This window comes from Oncorhynchus tshawytscha, unplaced genomic scaffold (genome assembly GCF_018296145.1).
Source record: "Oncorhynchus tshawytscha isolate Ot180627B unplaced genomic scaffold, Otsh_v2.0 Un_scaffold_1341_pilon_pilon, whole genome shotgun sequence".
NCBI lineage: Eukaryota > Metazoa > Chordata > Actinopteri > Salmoniformes > Salmonidae > Oncorhynchus > Oncorhynchus tshawytscha.
The window spans coordinates 244,294-262,038 of record NW_024609828.1 but is presented as its reverse complement, the minus strand read 5'-3'; the positions used below and the strand labels follow the sequence as shown (position 1 = coordinate 262,038).

General features: G+C 42.2%; 1 protein-coding gene across 1 annotated transcript; it reads right to left on the bottom strand.

The window, feature by feature from the left end:
• LOC112226255 (parvalbumin beta 1) lies at positions 1 to 2,579 on the bottom strand. Its single transcript, XM_042319202.1, has 5 exons — positions 2,470 to 2,579; positions 1,679 to 1,745; positions 1,366 to 1,498; positions 1,077 to 1,186; positions 1 to 296 (listed from the first exon to the last, which is right to left on the bottom strand). Exons 2-5 carry the CDS (start codon positions 1,737 to 1,739, stop codon positions 271 to 273), a joined length of 330 nt encoding a protein of 109 aa, XP_042175136.1. The 5' UTR covers positions 1,740 to 1,745; positions 2,470 to 2,579; the 3' UTR covers positions 1 to 270.
• Between the last annotated feature and the right edge of the window lie 15,166 nt (positions 2,580 to 17,745).

Sequence of the window (17,745 nt, the reverse complement as noted above, 5' to 3'; positions counted from 1 at the left end):
TAATACAAAGACCTTTTATTCCAAAAGAATATTGATTATTTTTTTATCTATCGTCCTTTCCTGAAAAGTGCATCATAGATTTTACAGTAAGCAAAATTCATATAAGACATGAACACATCCGCGCTACATTCACAATCATCATTTTGGACAGTGTGCCGCACAGGAGGAAACTTCTTGCAAGCAAATGTATAAAAAGTATGTATATTCAGATGAAATGGGGAGGTCTTGGACAATATTGTTCCTTCAGGTGAGTTCTTGGTCAGTTGTTCTTTATTGCTTAACCAATACAGCGAACTCTGCAAAAGAAAAATACAACCATTAACCCTTTCCAGTGTCTTATAACATTAATTTACTTTCTTAGGCCTTAATATAGATTGACACCAGATCATAAACATCGTTATTAATATTCAAGCAGCGGTGAAAAAAGTACCCAATTGTCATACTTGAGTGAAAGTAAAGATACCTTAATAGAAAGTTACTCAAGTAAAAGTGAAAGTCACCCAGTAAAATACTACTTGAGTGAAAGTCTAAAAGTATTTGGTTCTAAATATACTTAAGTATCAAAAGTAAATGGAATTTGTCAAATATACTTAAGTACCAAAAGTATAAATAATTTCAAATTACTTATATTAAGCAAAGCAGATGGTACCATGTTCTTGTATTTAAAATGTACAGATAGCCAGGGGTACACTCCAACACTCAGACATCAATTTTACAGAATATGAATTTGTGTGTAGTGAGTCAGCCAGATAAGAGGCAGTAGTGATGAACAGGGATGTTCTCTTGATAAGTGCATGAATTGGACCATTTACCTGTCCTGCTAAGCATTCAACATGTAACGAGTACTTTTGGGTGAAGGAAAACGTATGGAGTAAAAAGTACATAATTTTCTTTAGGAATGTAGTGAAGTAAAAGTGAAAGTAGTCTAAAATATTAATAGTAAAGTAAAGTACAGATACCCCCAAAAAACTACTTAAGTAGTACTTTAAAGTAGTTTTACTTAAGTACATTACACCACTGTATGCAAGTGACATTGGTTAACGCATTGATTATCCCATGTATGCTATGTTTCGTACCATCAATTCCAATCATGCCATCACCATCGGCATCACCAGCCTTGAGGAAAGCCTTTGTCTCTGCATCGGTAAGTACCCTGGCATTGGGGCAAAAGTTCTGAAGGAACAGCCTAGAGAAAGAGACACAAATATTAGTTTAGTTTCATTTGAATGTATGCAGACCAATGCACCAATGCACCCTGACTTTTACAATGCATGCGCACGGATACAATTGGATAAAGTGGACAGTCTCCTGCATTGGTTTAATCAATTGTCTGTTATTTGTACTGTAATGGTGCATGGCTCTTACTTCAGCTCCTCCACCTCAATAAAGCCACTTGCATCCTGGTCAATGACCTTGAAAGCCTTCTTGACGTCGTCGGCGGACTTCGAGGCAAAGCCAATCGTATGGAAGAAGGTCTTGAAGTTGAAGGTGTCGGCGGCTGTAACGCAAATATGAAGGATATATGCCTATTGTGTAACCTGCAGGTAAACACACAATGCAACTACAGCCTAGAGAGGTAATCGTGTGTTCATATTGCTAATTTCACATTTATTATACAACATACTTGTGTTGAAAGGGCTTTTTAGGTGGAGGGGGAAGTAAACAAACTAGGGCCTACCTTTGCACGCTTCTAGTGCGGCTTTGATGTCAGCCTCCTTGCACAGATGGGCACAGGCCATTTTGAGCTGAATGTTGAAAAAAGGGAGAAATTGTTACTTTAATACAACTTTGATTTAGCATTTCAACGTTTGGTATTGAGCATTGCATTTAATCTACAACATGTTTGAGAGGTTATTACCAGGAAAGTACTAAACTATTATTATATTGTGCAATACCAGGGCACAACTAATAATGATAAAAAATAGGAACAAATCAACAAACACTCAGACTTTCTACCAAACAAAATTTCCACTGTTTACCAACATTTGGCTGGTGGTCTTTTGATAAAAGCAGAGCCCCTTTCACCATCCGTGTGATTATAACGCAATGAGACAGATCAAATCAAATGTGTCAAGCTGCCCTCAAATGTGTCTGTCTCAACCAATGGGTGTAATTTGGGAATTCATATCAAATCCAATTGAAACGTTTTTAGTGGTTCCCAAAAGGAAAGCCCTGATAGTTAAGGCAGCCCACTGCACATGTTGGTCTTTGATAAAGATGTTGATGTGCATTCCAAACGTTCCATCTGAGAAACTGATTTGCAATTGTCCAAATCCGTCCTGCTCCGGGGTGCGTCCAAATACAGAAACAAAATCTCAGCCTTTGGGTGTTTTGGATGACGCAACGGCTTGCAGTCCCACGTAAATGTAAAGAGCGCATATGATAAAATGTACAGCAAAAGCCTGGATGCTGTTGCAATTTTCTGGATCCTGGGTTCCTGTACTTCCTTCGCACCGCACTGAAACTCACCTCTGACGTCTTTGGTGAACGGTTGATAGAGAAGACTTCAGGCGACTGCAGCGAGTGGTGTTCCCATCGATACTGCTGACCTTATATACTTTCACTCAACCGAAACCCGAGGCATAATGTAACCGACACCGGAGGGGTGGGGGGATTGTCCACTGGCAAGAGATCCGATCTATTTTAAGTTTCATAAATTAAGATGCTTAAAAGGTGCGTTTGAAAAAAGTCCACAATATCCCCCATTGCTAAGAATATGTTCTGCTGAGTGATAGGGATGGAATCGACGGTTGCTAAAAAGATTCTGACCGTTTATATTGAGAGGTTATTGTAGCCTATGGATATCAACGCGGTCATTGGTGAAGTTTCTAAGGAGGGTTGTAGTGTTCATGTAATATGCATGCATATGCTGGACTTGAGAGGTCTGTTTAAAACTATTTTGTGTTACTCTGAATGTCTTTGTAAGAGTTTCCAGTCATTCATTGCATTAAGGTGAAGTATTGGATGTGCGTAAACCGTGTTGGTTTAGAGAAAATATGGTGCTTTTATGATTTAATATTTTCATATTATAAGAAATGAGGCTACACTAAACTTTTAATATTTTACGTGAGAGCAATTTACTTGCAACATTCTTATGATTGCCTAAGATTTTATCATGCAATGTCTCGTGAAAACAAATTTACGCATGATCTTCCACATTCATTGGTGTATCCCGGACTAAACGTGCATAGCCAAAAAGTGTCTGCCGCTTCTGTAAGCCTATAAATGTAATACGATCATGTGGAGTAGCCTACAGTAAGTTGTACTATACTTCATGTCTAGCCTATACCGCACGGTCAAGTCCTTTGCGTTTGTATATTTTTGTTACCCTTTACATCGCTCAGAGTACTTGGAAAATAAAGGAAAATATGTCCCAAAACAAACGTTTATTACACATGGTTTGGCTACTGGATAGAAAACAATGCACAATTCCACCATAATGTTTAACTGTTCATTACGCAGTTTTACAGCAAATGTATGTTAAAGTTTATAGCGAACATTATATTTTTTTCTGCAGGTGGCATCACTGTCCTATCTTTGACTGGAGGTGGGGGCGGGGATAAACTATCACGACACCTATTTTTCTGTCTGGAAAATGAATTGATTGCGGCACGCTTATGTCGCAAAAGTGTTGCGTGTTGTATTACCGGATACATTACTTAGTTGGGTAGTTACTATGTTGCACCAATGGGGTCAGTGATACACTGATTGGCTGAACACAGTCTGTGTACATGTTTTGACTGTTAAATGAGAGGATATGGAATTAATTATCTTAGATAAGCTATAATAGGACAATTGTTAGTTAGCTACTGTAAATTATTTACTGTAAGTAACTTTTAATTATATGTCAAATAAACAACCTACAAATACATTGCAAGATGTGCCACAAGTTTTCAAAATGTATGCAGATAAACACAATCTGACATGACTGAAAATACCACCATCTCCTTAAGTATTCATAAAGGAACCCCACACACTGGTTACACTGTATTTAACATGTATTTAAAATGTCCCGCTGACTCAACATAATGACACAAGGCTATTCTTGGCCATTCTGTTGCAGTGTCAGTTTTCTCCAGCACTTTGTCCCGTTCACCAAAGAGGAAGTGCCATCCGGAGAGGGAGGATCCATGAGGGGGCAGCAGGCGGGCAGACCTGCAAGGCTCTATCAGAGTAATATGAAATATATCCTCTGCAAATCCCTTAGGAAGTATACCAGTGATGCCCAAGGACTTCCCCCACACTAGAAGCATGCCAGGAACTGGTCCAAATCCTACAGGACTCCCCTCTCCGATCTGGGCGTTATTAAAACAGGTGCACGTCTCTCTCTCTCCCCTCGTAACCCCTCACACTAGCAATGACCTCATAGATAAACACACAGGATACATTTGAAAACTCCTCAAATGTTCCCCAAAAGCCTGAGTTCCAGATCTGTTTGTGCTGTCTTGGTGTGATAGTGACATAGGAGTTCACAAGACAGCACATACATTATAAATCTGGAACTCAGCCTTATTTCTCACCACATTGGTTTCGAAAGCATCGAGGGGCAAAGCTGGAAAGACAATGTTTACACCAAAATAGTATTTATTACTGGGTTTTTACTATTCCTCGAAAGTGTAGATACGATTGTACAATTTTCACAAGCCATTTTCAGATCATTATAACACATCCAAATACCATTAACAATACACTATAAGGACATTGTGCTCCATGTTGAGAAATATAGTCCGCATAAATAAATAAAAATATGAATTTAGCTGAAAGTTAGTGATTCTGGTTCTGTGAAAAGCGGTGGATCTTGGTCAATGGACAATTATGCCTTTACAAGGGCAAGAAACTCTGTGAAATGTGGATAGAGTAAAATGATCATTAGTATTGTGCTAAATATGCTCAATCAAGACTATTGACCTTATAGTTCATGTTTGAATAATACGATGCAGTCAACAAATCAGAAAATCAGTGTCCGCCTGCTGCAGTAGTACTGAAAAAAATACAAAAACCTCTTGCTCTTATACACACAAGGCAGTCAATGTAGCAAATCTCCTCTAGTGCTGTTTTTCCTTGTTAACGTCATGTGGTCAGGAAAAACTCTGGGTCCCAGCTATATGTCCAATTTCTTTGTTACCAGTACACCAACATATCATCCCTGCAGTGTCCCTCAACCATGATGAGCTGGGTTAAAGTTCCCTTACTGTCAACTCCAATCTTGCCGTCACCATCCTCATCCTCAGCCACCAGGAAAACCTTGGTCACTTTGTCTGTGAGTACTCTGTCGCCGGCAGAGAAGTTCTGCAGGAACAGCTAGAGAGAGAGAGATGATGGAGGGAGGGATGTTGGTTTAGTGTAGCTTATGAAACTTTGTCTACTCAGACCAGTATTACTGTTCCAGCTGGCTGATTGTTACTTAGTGTAATGCATTTTGCACAGAGAATTTTCAACCAACATTTTCTTGGTGATACTTCCTCAATTCCCGACTGTGACGACCCTCCCACTCTGTCTGCCGTATTCTCTCTCTGTTGTTTCCTTATTAGGATGCTGGTGGGCGGAGTTGGGAGGGTCGTCAGCTGCATGGGAAACACCTGGGCCCGGTGTCTCCCAGGATAAATACACCACTTCCCCATTCATGGAGGAGACTCTCCATGCAGACACCTTTATGGATTTTGTTGTGTTTCTTGGTGGTTTTTGGGTTGTTTGCGACAACATCTTTCAACACCCTGTATTATCACATTCATGCATGCAAAACACTCACTTACACTACTGATTACTGATTACACACACCATTGTATATTTTCCTTAGTTGCTTTAGTTAATAAATATATCTTTTGTTACGCCTTATCTCCACGTTGTCTCCCTTTTGTTACGGGCTTTGAGCCGGTTCGTGACACCGACCATGAAGACAACGCATGTCTTTTAAACTTCCATGTCTAGTTGCAGGTGGTTCGTTTGAATTTATTATTAAACAAAATCCTTTTTTTGCTCCATAAAGTAATCCAGCAATGTGTAAGACGCCACCTTTTTCAAATCTTCTCTCAGGAGCCGCATGTCATGAGCGCAACTCAGAAATTAAGTGTTGCGCTGAATGACACTCACCTGTCTTGATCAATGAGAAGATTTGAAATAAACAAGATGGCGGCACACACATTGTTGAATAACTTCATGCAGAAAAACGTGAAACGTTTTATTTAAAAACATATCCAAACATCTGGGATGCGTACAGAGTCATTCCCCACCCCCACTTCGCCCAATCAGATCATGTCTCCCTGATTCGACTCCCTGCATACAAAAACCTACTGAAGAGGGAGCCACCAACAGAGAGAATGGTGAGACAAAGGATGGACGGAGCAGACTCAATTCTCCAGGAGTGTTTTAAAAACACAAACTGGAATTACAATGTGACACACAATGCAAGCAGCAAGGACTACAGGCTATTACAGACTACAAAGGCAAAGCCAGCTGTGTGATTCCCACCAATGCCTCTCTCCCCGATGAGCTCAACAAATTCTATGCTCGCTTTGAGGCCACCAACACTGAGCCATCCAAGAGGACCCCTGCTGCTCCGGACGACCAGGTGCTTATGCTCTCCGAGGCTGACATGAGGGAAACTCTGCAGAGAGGGAATACTCAAAAAGCTGCAGGACCAGACAGCATCCCCGGCCACGTCCTCAGAGCATGCTCTGACCAGCTGGCAGGCATCTTCACAGACATCTTCAACATGTTCCTATCCCAGGCTGTAGTCACCACATGCTTCAAGTCAACCACCATCATTCCAGTGCCCAAGAAAACCAAGGTGACATGCCTAAATGACTACCGTCCTGTTGCACTCACCCCATCATGATGAAGTGCATCAAGAGGTTGGTCATGGCCCACATAAAGGCCAGCAGGCCAGGCCCACTGGACCCACTCCAATTTGCCTACTGATCCAATAGATCCACGGAAGATGCCATTGCTATCCATATGGCCCTCTCCCATCTGGACAAAAGGAACACCAACAACAGTATGTGAGAATGCTTTTCATTGACTACAATTCAGCATTCAACACAATTGTTCCCTCCAAGCTCATCACCAAACTCAGGGCCCTGGGTCAGGAAACCACCCTCAGCAACTGGATCCTGGAAGGTCTGTTATGGAAACTGCTCCGCTCTCGACTGCAATGCCCTTCAGCAGTTGTTGAAGACTGCCCAGTACATATCAGGTACTGTACTCCCACCCATACAGGACATCTACTCCAAGCGATGCCTGAGGAAGGCCCTCAACATCATCAAGGACCCCTCACAACATCATGTACCCCTACTATTCTATTTTATTGTTTTAAAGTTTTGTAAATATTTGTATTACTGTTTCTTTAGACATTTACTTTCTGCTATGTTTGCTGCAGTGTTGAGAGGTGAACCTGCAGGTCAGCATTTAATTCACTGTGGACTCCATGTATATCAGTTGTACAGTATGATGATGAATAAACCAACTATAACGCCTCAAATGTGTACCAAATATACAAATGTGTTATCGGAAATTGTAAATAGTCCGGTGGCCATTTGATGAATTGTTCAGCAGTCTTATGGCTTGGGGCTAGAAGCTGTTAAGGAGCCTTTTGGTCCTAGACTTTGGTCCTGCTCCGGTACCGCTTGCCGTGCGGTAGCAGGAAAACTGTCTATGACTAGGGTGGCTGGAGTCTTTGACAATTTTTAGGGCCTTTCTCAGACACCGCCTGGTATAGAGGCCCTGGATGGCATGAAGCTTGGCCCCAGGGATGTACCGGGCCGTACACACTACCCTCTGTAACACCTTATGGTCAGATGCGGAGCACTTGTCATACCTGGCGGTGATGCAACCGGTCAGGATGCTCTCAATGGTGTAGCTGTAGAACTTTTTGATGATCTGGGGACCCATGCCAAATCTTTTCAGTCTCCTGAGGGAGCCCTCTTCACGACTGTCTTGGTGTGTTTGGATCATGATAGTTTGTTGGTGATGTGGACAAGGAATTTGAAACTCTCGACCCGCTCCACTACACTACAGCCCTGTTGATGTTAATGGGGGCCTGTTCGGCCCTCCTTTTCCTGTAGTCCACGATCAGCTCCTTTGTCTTGCTCACATTGAGGAAGAGGTTGTTGTACTGGCACCACACTGCCAATTATCTGACCTCCCTATAGGTTGTCTTATCGTTCTTGGTGATCAGGCCTACCACTGTTGTGTCGTCAGCAAACTTAATGATGGTGTTGGAGTCGTGTTTGGCCCCGCAGTCGTGGGTGAACAGGGAGTACAGGAGGGGACTAAGTACACACCCCTGAGGGGCCCCAGTGTTGGGGATCAGCATGGCAGACGTGTTGTTGCCTACCCTTACCACCTGGGGGCACCTGTCAGGAAGTCCAGGATCCAGTTGCAGAGGGAGGTGTTTAGTCCCAGGGTCCTTAGCTTAGTGATGAGCTTCATGGGCACTATGGTGTTATCTGTCTATGCTGGTGATATATTGAGCATCTTTTCTGGCTCTATTATGCACTGTAGAAAGTATACTATACAACGAGTACTTTGTGAAACACACAAGTGAAACACAATCTGACATAGTAGGTTTGAAGTGAAGAAAAATTGGACCTGCTGATTTTTGTTGACAAACTGGTATAATTCGTACCTGAGCATGTAGCCAGAGCTGCGGTCACATCAGCTGCAGTGAGAAGTGCGGCCATAGTCTGGGAAATTATAATGTTCTTACATTTAACTGTTAACACTGTCAACACTATAGGGGTCACATTTAGACGTTGTTTTCAAGAGTGAATAACCCACGAGGTTACATTAAGGTTAAAATTAAGATGAATAGAAAGACAAGATATATATTTTTAACGTTTTTAAATGAGTCTTATTATATTTTATTTGCCACTGTGGGAAGAAATAGGTGCCAACTCTGTAAATCGATTCAAACGTGTGCGTCATGCGCACAACTCCAACTTGGCGCAAAACATGCAGTGCTTGTTAAACAGGCTTCACAGTCGGTTCGGCCACAGATTTGGTTTGACTAATTACCAATTTCTCAATCTTTTCAGTGTGTAGAAACATTTATAATGTAATCTTTTTTTTTTCATCACGTTGACAAATGAGTGACGTGGGGAAATAATGTTTTTAAAGCTACATTACATTGTAGCCCTTTACATTCACACCTATATGTATTGAACATGGCAAATTTGGGCACTGATAAACTCTGTATGATTTTATTTTACTTTGACTGACAGCTGTTCTGAACTTGTGTTGGAACTTGAGCACCTCATACAACAGTTGCAGCCTGGCCCCATCACTCCCGCTAATTGGGAAACTTTTGCAAATGTTTTGTTGTCTGAGTGAGGAAAATGCTGTAAATTATGAAGACTCTATGTATTTTTGAAAGATGAGACGTTGAAGATTATAATAAATACCACTTTGATGTCATATAAGCAAGCCAAACACCCATGAGTCCAAATGTGCACTTCACATTTTCATATCCTAAAACCCATGTCACATACAGTGTCAATGTTTCTGATCACTTTGTTTGATGTACAGTTAGAATATGAGATTTCGTCTTACCCTGCGTTGTTCTGAACATAATGAGCCTATGTTTGTCTTTTGTGAAGAAAATTAGCCGCGGAACATGCACCAGAATGCACTAATGACTCCTTTCAAAGCGCACCAAAATTATGATATTTTTTCCCTGAATTGCGTTGTGAAAGCCTAAAACTGTAATATCGTGTTGGCAACAGAACATGCTTTTAAATCATGCCCGCCTGACCTAGATTGCAATTTATAATGGACTGTTTTTGTATTTCGTAAACAACTGTCACGCCCTGGTCTTAGTATTTTGTGTTTTCTTTCTTTATTTGGTCAGGCCAGGGTGTGACATGGGTTTATTTTGTGTTGTGTTTTTGTATGGGGGTTTTTCGTAGGTTTTGGGATTGTGGCTTAGTGGGGTTTTCTAGCATAGTCTAAATCAAATCAAATCAAATTGATTTATATAGCCCTTCGTACATCAGCTGATATCTCAAAGTGCTGTACAGAAACCCAGCCTAAAACCCCAAACAGCACGCAATGCAGGTGTAGAAGCACGGTGGCTAGGAAAAACTCCCTAGAAAGGCCAAAACCTAGGAAGAAACCTAGAGAGGAACCAGGCTATGTGGGGTGGCCAGTCCTCTTCTGGCTGTGCCGGGTGGAGATTATAACAGAACATGGCCAAGATGTTCAAATGTTCATAAATGACCAGCATGGTCGTATAATAATAAGGCCGCACGGCCAGGTGGACTGGGGACAGCAAGGAGTCATCATGTCAGGTAGTCCTGGGGCATGGTCCTAGGGCTCAGGTCCTCCGAGAGAGAGAGAAAGAGAGAATTAGAGAACGCACACTTAGATTCACACAGGACACAGAATAGGACAGGAGAGGTACTCCAGATATAACAAACAGACCCTAGCCCCCCGACACATTAACTACTGCAGCATAAATACTGGAGGCTGAGACAGGAGGGGTCAGGAGACACTGTGGCCCCATCCGAGGACACCCCCAGACAGGGCTAAACAGGAAGGATATAACCCCACCCACTTTGCCAAAGCACAGCCCCCACACCACTAGAGGGATATCTTCAACCACCAACTTACCATCCTGAGACAAGGCTGAGTATAGCCCACAAAGAACTCCGCCATGGCACAACCCAAGGGGGTGCCATCCCAGACAGGATGACCACATCAGTGAATCAACCCACTCAGGTGACGCACCCCTTCCAGGGACGGCAAGAGAGAGCCCCAGTAAGCCAGTGACTCAGCCCCTGTAATAGGGTTAGAGGCAGAGAATCCCAGTGGGAAGAGGGGAACCGGCCAGGCAGAGACAGCAAGGGCGGTTCGTTGCTCCAGAGCCTTCGTTCACCTTCCCACTCCTGGGCCAGACTACACTCAATCATATGACCCACTGAAGAGATAAGTCTTCAGTAAGGACTTAAAGGTTGAGACCGAGTTTGCGTCTCTGACATGGGTAGGCAGACCATTCCATAAAAATGGAGCTCTATAGGAGAAAGCCCTGCCTCCAGCTGTTTGCTTAGAAATTCTAGGGACAATTAGGAGGCCTGCGTCTTGTGACCGTAGCGTACGTGTAGGTATGTACAGCAGGACCAAATCAGAGAGATAGGTAGGAGCAAGCCCATGTAATGCTTTGTAGGTTAGCAGTAAAACCTTGAAATCAGCCCTTGCTTTGACAGGAAGCCAGTGTAGAGAGGCTAGCACTGGAGTAATATGATCAAATTTTTTGGTTCTAGTCAGAATTCGAGCAGCCGTATTTAGTACTAACTGAAGTTTATTTAGTGCTTTATCCGGGTAGCCGGAAAGTAGAGCATTGCAGTAGTCTAACCTAGAAGTGACAAAGCATGGATTAATTTTTCTGCATCATTTTTGGACAGAAAGTTTCTGATTTTTGCAATGTTACGTAGATGGAAAAAAGCTGTCCTTGAAATGGTCTTGATATGTTCTTCAAAAGAGAGATCAGGGTCCAGAGTAACGCCGAGGTCCTTCACAGTTTTATTTGAGACGACTGTACAACCATTAAGATTAATTGTCAGATTCAACAGAAGATCTCTTTGTTTCTTGGGACCTAGAACAAGCATCTCTGTTTTGTCCGAGTTTAAAAGTAGAAAGTTTGCAGCCATCCACTTATGTCTGAAACACATGCTTCTAGCAAGGGCAATTTTGGGGCTTCACCATGTTTCATTGAAATGTACAGCTGTGTGTCATCCGCATAGCAGTGAAAGTTAACATTATGTTTTCGAATAACATCCCCAAGAGGTAAAATTATATAGTGAAAACAATAGTGGTCCCAAAACGGAACCTTGAGGAACACCGAAATTTACAGTTGATTTGTCAGAGGACAAACCATTCACAGAGACAAACTGATATCTTTCCGACAGGTAAGATCTAAACCAGGCCAGAACTTGTCCGTGTAGACCAATTTGGGTTTCCAATCTCTCCAAAAGAATGTGGTGATCGAAGGTATCAAAAGCAGCACTAAGGTCTAGGAGCACGAGGACAGATGCAGAGCCTCGGTCTGATGCCATTAAAAGGTCATTTACCACCTTCACAAGTGCAGTCTCAGTGCTATGATGGGGTCTAAAACCAGACTGAAGCATTTCGTATACATTGTTTGTCTTCAGGAAGGCAGTAAGTTGCTGCGCAACAGCCTTTTCTAAAATTTTTGAGAGGAATGGAAGATTCGATATAGGCCTATAGTTTTTTATATTTTCTGGGTCAAGGTTTGGCTTTTTCAAGAGAGGCTTTATTACTGCCACTTTTAGTGAGTTTGGTACACACCCGGTGGAAAGAGAGCCGTTTATTATGTTCAACATAGGAGGGCCAAGCACAGGAAGCAGCTCTTTCAGTAGTTTAGTTGGAATAGGGTCCAATATGCAGCTTGAAGGTTTAGAAGCCATGATTATTTTCATCATTGTGTCAAGAGATATAGTACTAAAACACTTGAGCGTCTCTCGATCCTAGGTCCTGGGAGAGTTGTGCAGACTCAGGACAACTGAGCTTTGAAGGAATACGCAGATTTAAAGAGGAGTCCGTAATTTGCTTTCTAATAATCATAATCTTTTCCTCAAAGAAGTTCATGAATTTATCACTGCTAAAGTGAAAGTCATCCTCTCTTGGGGAATGCTGCTTTTTAGTTAGCTTTGCGACAGTATCAAAAAGGAATTTCGGATTGTTCTTATTTTCCTCAATTAAGTTCGAAAAATAGGATGATCGAGCAGCAGAAAGGGCTCTTCGGTACTGCACGGTACTGTCTTTCCAAGCTCGTCGGAAGACTTCCAGTTTGGTGTGGCGCCATTTCCGTTCCAATTTTCTGGAAGCTTGCTTCAGAGCTTGGGTATTTTCTGTGTACCAGGGAGCTAGTTTCTTATGAGAAATGTTTTTAGTTTTTAGGGGTGCAACTGCATCTAGGGTATTGCGCAAGGTTAAATTGAGTTCCTCCGTTAGGTGGTTAACTGATTTTTGTCCTCTGGTGTCCTTGGGTAGACAGAGGGAATCTGGAAGGACATCAAGGAATCTTTGTGTTGTCTGTGAATTTATAGCACGACTTTTGATGTTCCTTGGTTGGGGTCTGAGCAGATTATTTGTTGCAATTGCAAACGTAATAAAATAGTGGTCCGATAGTCCAGGATTATGAGGAAAAACATTAAGATCCACAACATTTATTCCATGGGACAAAACTAGGTCCAGCGTATGACTGTGACAGTGAGTGGGTCCAGAGACATGTTGGACAAAACCCACTGAGTCGATGATGGCTCCGAAAGCCTTTTGGAGTGGGTCTATGGACTTTTCCATGTGAATATTAAAGTCACCAAAGATTAGAATATTATCTGCTATGACTACAAGGTCCGATAGGAATTCAGGGAACTCAGTGAGGAACGCTGTATATGGCCCAGGAGGCCTGTAAACAGTAGCTATAAAGTCCGGCGCCTGTAGTGGGCATCTCGGAAGTGGTCTGGGAGGGAGTGCAGGCGCGGGGTCTGGACAACAGGCTCAAGGACCTGAATTGGTTGAGCCTCCATATGTGCTTGCCGGTACGTTCCCTCATGTACCGGTATAGTTTGGTGCAATCCCCCACCTGTCCAAGATCCTCTTGTGGCAGGGAGGAGACTGTGCGCCATGTCTTTTGGGACTGTGCCTTTGCCGGAGTAGTATGGGCTAGGGCACGGGTGTTGTTAGGTTTGGTAAGGGGGGATTTTGTATTGACGTGGGCCAGGTTAGAGAGAGGTGTAGGGAGAGCGAGAGGGACGGATAGGGACAGGTTTCTGCTCTGGCTTCTCATGAGCCTCTTTAAACGGGGGCTGTGGGAAGCCAGGCAGAACATGGTGAAGACAGGGAGAGATTGGGGGGTGGAAGGGATAGTGAGGAGGGTGGAAGGAGATTTGAGGGGGAGGATGAAGAGGGAGGAGAGGAAGTGGGGGCAGCATGCTGCTGGGGAGAGGTGGAAGGGGGGTTTAGGGCTGGGTGTCATTTAGATTTGTAAGGGAATAGATTAGGGACGGGAGATAGGGAAAGGTATTTTGTAGGGTGACGGGGAGGGAAGATGCTCCCCTGAGGTTTTGTTTGGGGTTTATGTTTAGTTAAATTAGTTAAATTAAAATACCATTATTTGAGTATGTATGAAAATTATGAGTTGTAAAGAATGAATGGTATTGAAGATAATAAATTATTTTTTATAAAAAATATAAAAAAATAGGCTGTATAGGTTTTCACATTCCGTTTGTTGTTTTTGTATTGTTCGCTTTTCTTCTTTATTAAACATGTATGTAAATTACCACGCTGCATTTTGGTCCGACTCTCCTTCGACGGAAGAAAACCGTAACAACAGTAATTGTGTGATGGCAGGGATGCAGGGTTGTGTTCCTCACAAAATAACTATGTGTACTTGCTCTCCTACTAAAGAAAAAAGCACTTTATAGTTGAAGACTCTTCTTTGAGTAAAATGACTTAGGAACTGTGCACAATTTGGAGAGGTGTGTGTCCACCTGGAGACACCAGGTTGTCCTCTCACTCAAACCTTGTCATTTATTTGTCTTATTTTGCACCTAACCCGCATTTTCCAGGAGTGTTCGTGTCATGTTACTGAATGTATCCATAGTATTTTCAGATTTCGTTCAACAAATCAACAAATGCCGCGAGAAGTACAGTACATGTAAAATGCACATAAAATCAACAACGTAATGTTTGGATTCAGTCTTGTGTCAGTCAGGTGAACCGTTGTGTCTAATAATTTTCCCATAATTTTCAAACTGTTCCCTTTCAATTGCTACCATTGTTATGCATATGGTTTTCATATTTCTTCTGCAAGAAACATTTCAATTTATCCCTATCCATATAAGCCAATTTCCACGAGTGTAAAAGGTTAAATAGACCATTTTAAATATTTATAGGCATACTGTTTATGTGGTAAATATAGGCTACTATTTTTGGGGTTTGCTTGTATTACGAGTGTGTGATATGAGTCAGTAAATGGAATTACATTCACGACATCTGTAACAGAATCACCCTCTATTTCACGCCTATCAGAGGCCGCTAGACAATGACCCCCATCTCAGGAAACCCAACTTTTCGAGGCATAGCTTTTGGTGATTGTCTCTTTTGAGTAAACATCTGGCATTTGTAAAACATAAAACTATTAGTTATTCCATTCCATTACTCTTTATTTTTCTCTATTTGAAATGAGGTGCTTTACAAGCCCCGTTTTTGTTTTTGTTTTACCTCTCCATACACGCTGCACGTGTACTTCTCTTTTGTCTTCTAATTATCATAATCTTATTGTTTTGCAAATAAATAAAATAAAGAGGAGAACAAATCAGTGACTAATGATTATAACGGATGGTAAGAAGCTCAAAGTGTTATCCACCTTTACAACTGCCCTCCTTTCTCAATGCGACACTGCACTAACGGGAATAGCATGTCACCTGTGTGGTGTTGGATATAGACTATCCGTCAGTCAGTTGGGAGACGAAGACAGATGGAGAGGGTATGAATGGAATTCGACGTGAGTGTCCTCCATCACCTTTTACTGCCTGTCAAAGAAAAGCCTTCGATCAATACAACTATTCAAATCAAAAATCTAATTTTATTTGTCACATACACATGGTTAGCAGATGTTAATGCGAGTGTAGCGAAATGCTTGTGCTTCTAGTTCCAACAATGCAGTAATAACCAACAAGTAATCTAACTAACAATTCCAAAACTACTGTCTTATACACAGTGTAAGGGGATAAAGAATATGTACATAAGGATATATGAATGAGTGATGGTACAGAGCAGCATAGGCAAGATACAGTAGCTGATATCGAGTACAGTATATACATATGAGATGAGTATGTAAACAAAGTGGCATAGTTAAAGTGGCTAGTGATACATGTATTACATAAGGATGCAGTCCATAATATAGAGTACAGTATATACGTATGCATATGAGATGAATAATGTAGGGTAAGTAACATTATATAAGGTAGCATTGTTTATATATTTACATCATTTCCCATCAATTCCCATTATTAAAGTGGCTGGAGTTGAGTCAGTGTCATTGTCAGTGTGTTGGCAGCAGCCACTCAATGTTAGTGGTGGCTGTTTAACAGTCTGATGGCCTTGAGATAGAAGCTGTTTTTCAGTCTCTCGGTCCCAGCTTTGATGCACCTGTACTGACCTCGCCTTCTGGATGATAGCGGGGTGAACAGGCAGTGGCTCGGGTGGTTGATGTCCTTGATGATCTTTATGGCCTTCCTGTAACATCGGGTGGTGTAGGTGTCCTGGAGGGCAGGTAGTTTGCCCCCGGTGATGCGTTGTGCAGACCTCACTACCCTCTGGAGAGCCTTACGGTTGAGGGCGGAGCAGTTGCCGTACCAGGCGGTGATACAGCCCGCCAGGATGCTCTCGATTGTGCATCTGTAGAAGTTTGTGAGTGCTTTTGGTGACAAGCCGAATTTCTTCAGCCTCCTGAGGTTGAAGAGGCGCTGCTGCGCCTTCTTCACGATGCTGTCTGTGTGAGTGGACCAATTCAGTTTGTCTGTCATGTGTATGCCGAGGAACTTAAAACTTGCTACCCTCTCCACTACTGTTCAATCGATGTGGATAGGGGGGTGTTCCCGAAACTGGGATGCCATGCAGAGCCGTCCCACAGGACACAGACATCAGTTAAACAGCTAGTTTTGATTTACATTTGGTTGAGTTGTCAACTAACGTGGAAATCTGTCCTTTAGTCTGATGAGTCCAAATTCGAGATTTTTGGTTCCAACCGCCAGGTGAGACACAGAGAATGTGAACGGATTATCTCCACATGTGTGGTTCCCACCGTGAAACATGGAGGAGGAGGTGTGATGGTGTTGAGGTGCTTTGCTGGTGACACTGATGGTGATTTATTTATAATAAAAGGCATACTTAACCAGCAGGCTACCACAGCATTATGCAGTGATACGCCATCCCATCTGGTTTGTGCTTAGTGGTACTATCATTTGTTTTTCAACAGGACAATGACCCAACACACCAGGCTGTGTAAGGGCTATTTGACCAATAAAGAGAGTGATGGAGTGCTGCATCAGATGACCTGGCCTCCACAATCACCCAACCTCAACCCAATTGAGATGGTTTGGGATGAGTTGGACCGCAGAGTGAAGGAAAAGCAGCCAACAAGTGCCCAGCATATGTGGGAACTCCTTCAAGACTGTTGGAAAATAATTCCAGGTGAAGCTGGTTGGGAGAATGCCAAGAGTGTGCAAAGCATAGATGAAGACAAAGGGTGGCTACTTTGTTTAACACTTTTTTTGGTTACTACATGATTCCATATGTGTTATTTCATAGTTTTGATGTCTTCACTATTATTCTACAATGCAGAAAATAGTAAAAATAAAGAAAAACCCTTGAATGAGTAGGTGTGTCCAAACTTTTGACTGTTACTGTATATCTCTCTATTATGTATGGGAATACTTTGGAACAGATTTCGGCCTGCGGGATGTCAGTTGTGGCACACTGCTATAGGCTCCAGCCTACTCAAATGACTTTATGTAGACTATAAGTGTAGCCTATAGGCTATAGCCTACCCAAACATTACGCATAATTGTATGCATATATCAAAATGAATGCTGTCGGCTTTTTCGTTTACAATAGAGAATACAATGTTATATTTTATTCACATGATTCTTCATGGGCAAAGGCAGATGTTAACACATCTATCGAAATAGGCATTTTTAGGTCTGACAAGTTTTAATTTAAATTATC

Bases quoted from the DNA above. Each gene is read 5' to 3' on its own strand.
- LOC112226255 (XM_042319202.1), bottom strand. From the start codon at position 1,739: ATGGCCTGTGCCCATCTGTGCAAGGAGGCTGACATCAAAGCCGCACTA. The intron at 1,499-1,678 runs GTAGGCCCTAGT...TTTGCGTTACAG, and splicing joins CGCACTAGAAGCGTGCAAAG to CCGCCGACACCTTCAACTTC. The intron at 297-1,076 runs GTACGAAACATA...TTTCTTTTGCAG, and splicing joins TGGCATGATTGGAATTGATG to AGTTCGCTGTATTGGTTAAG.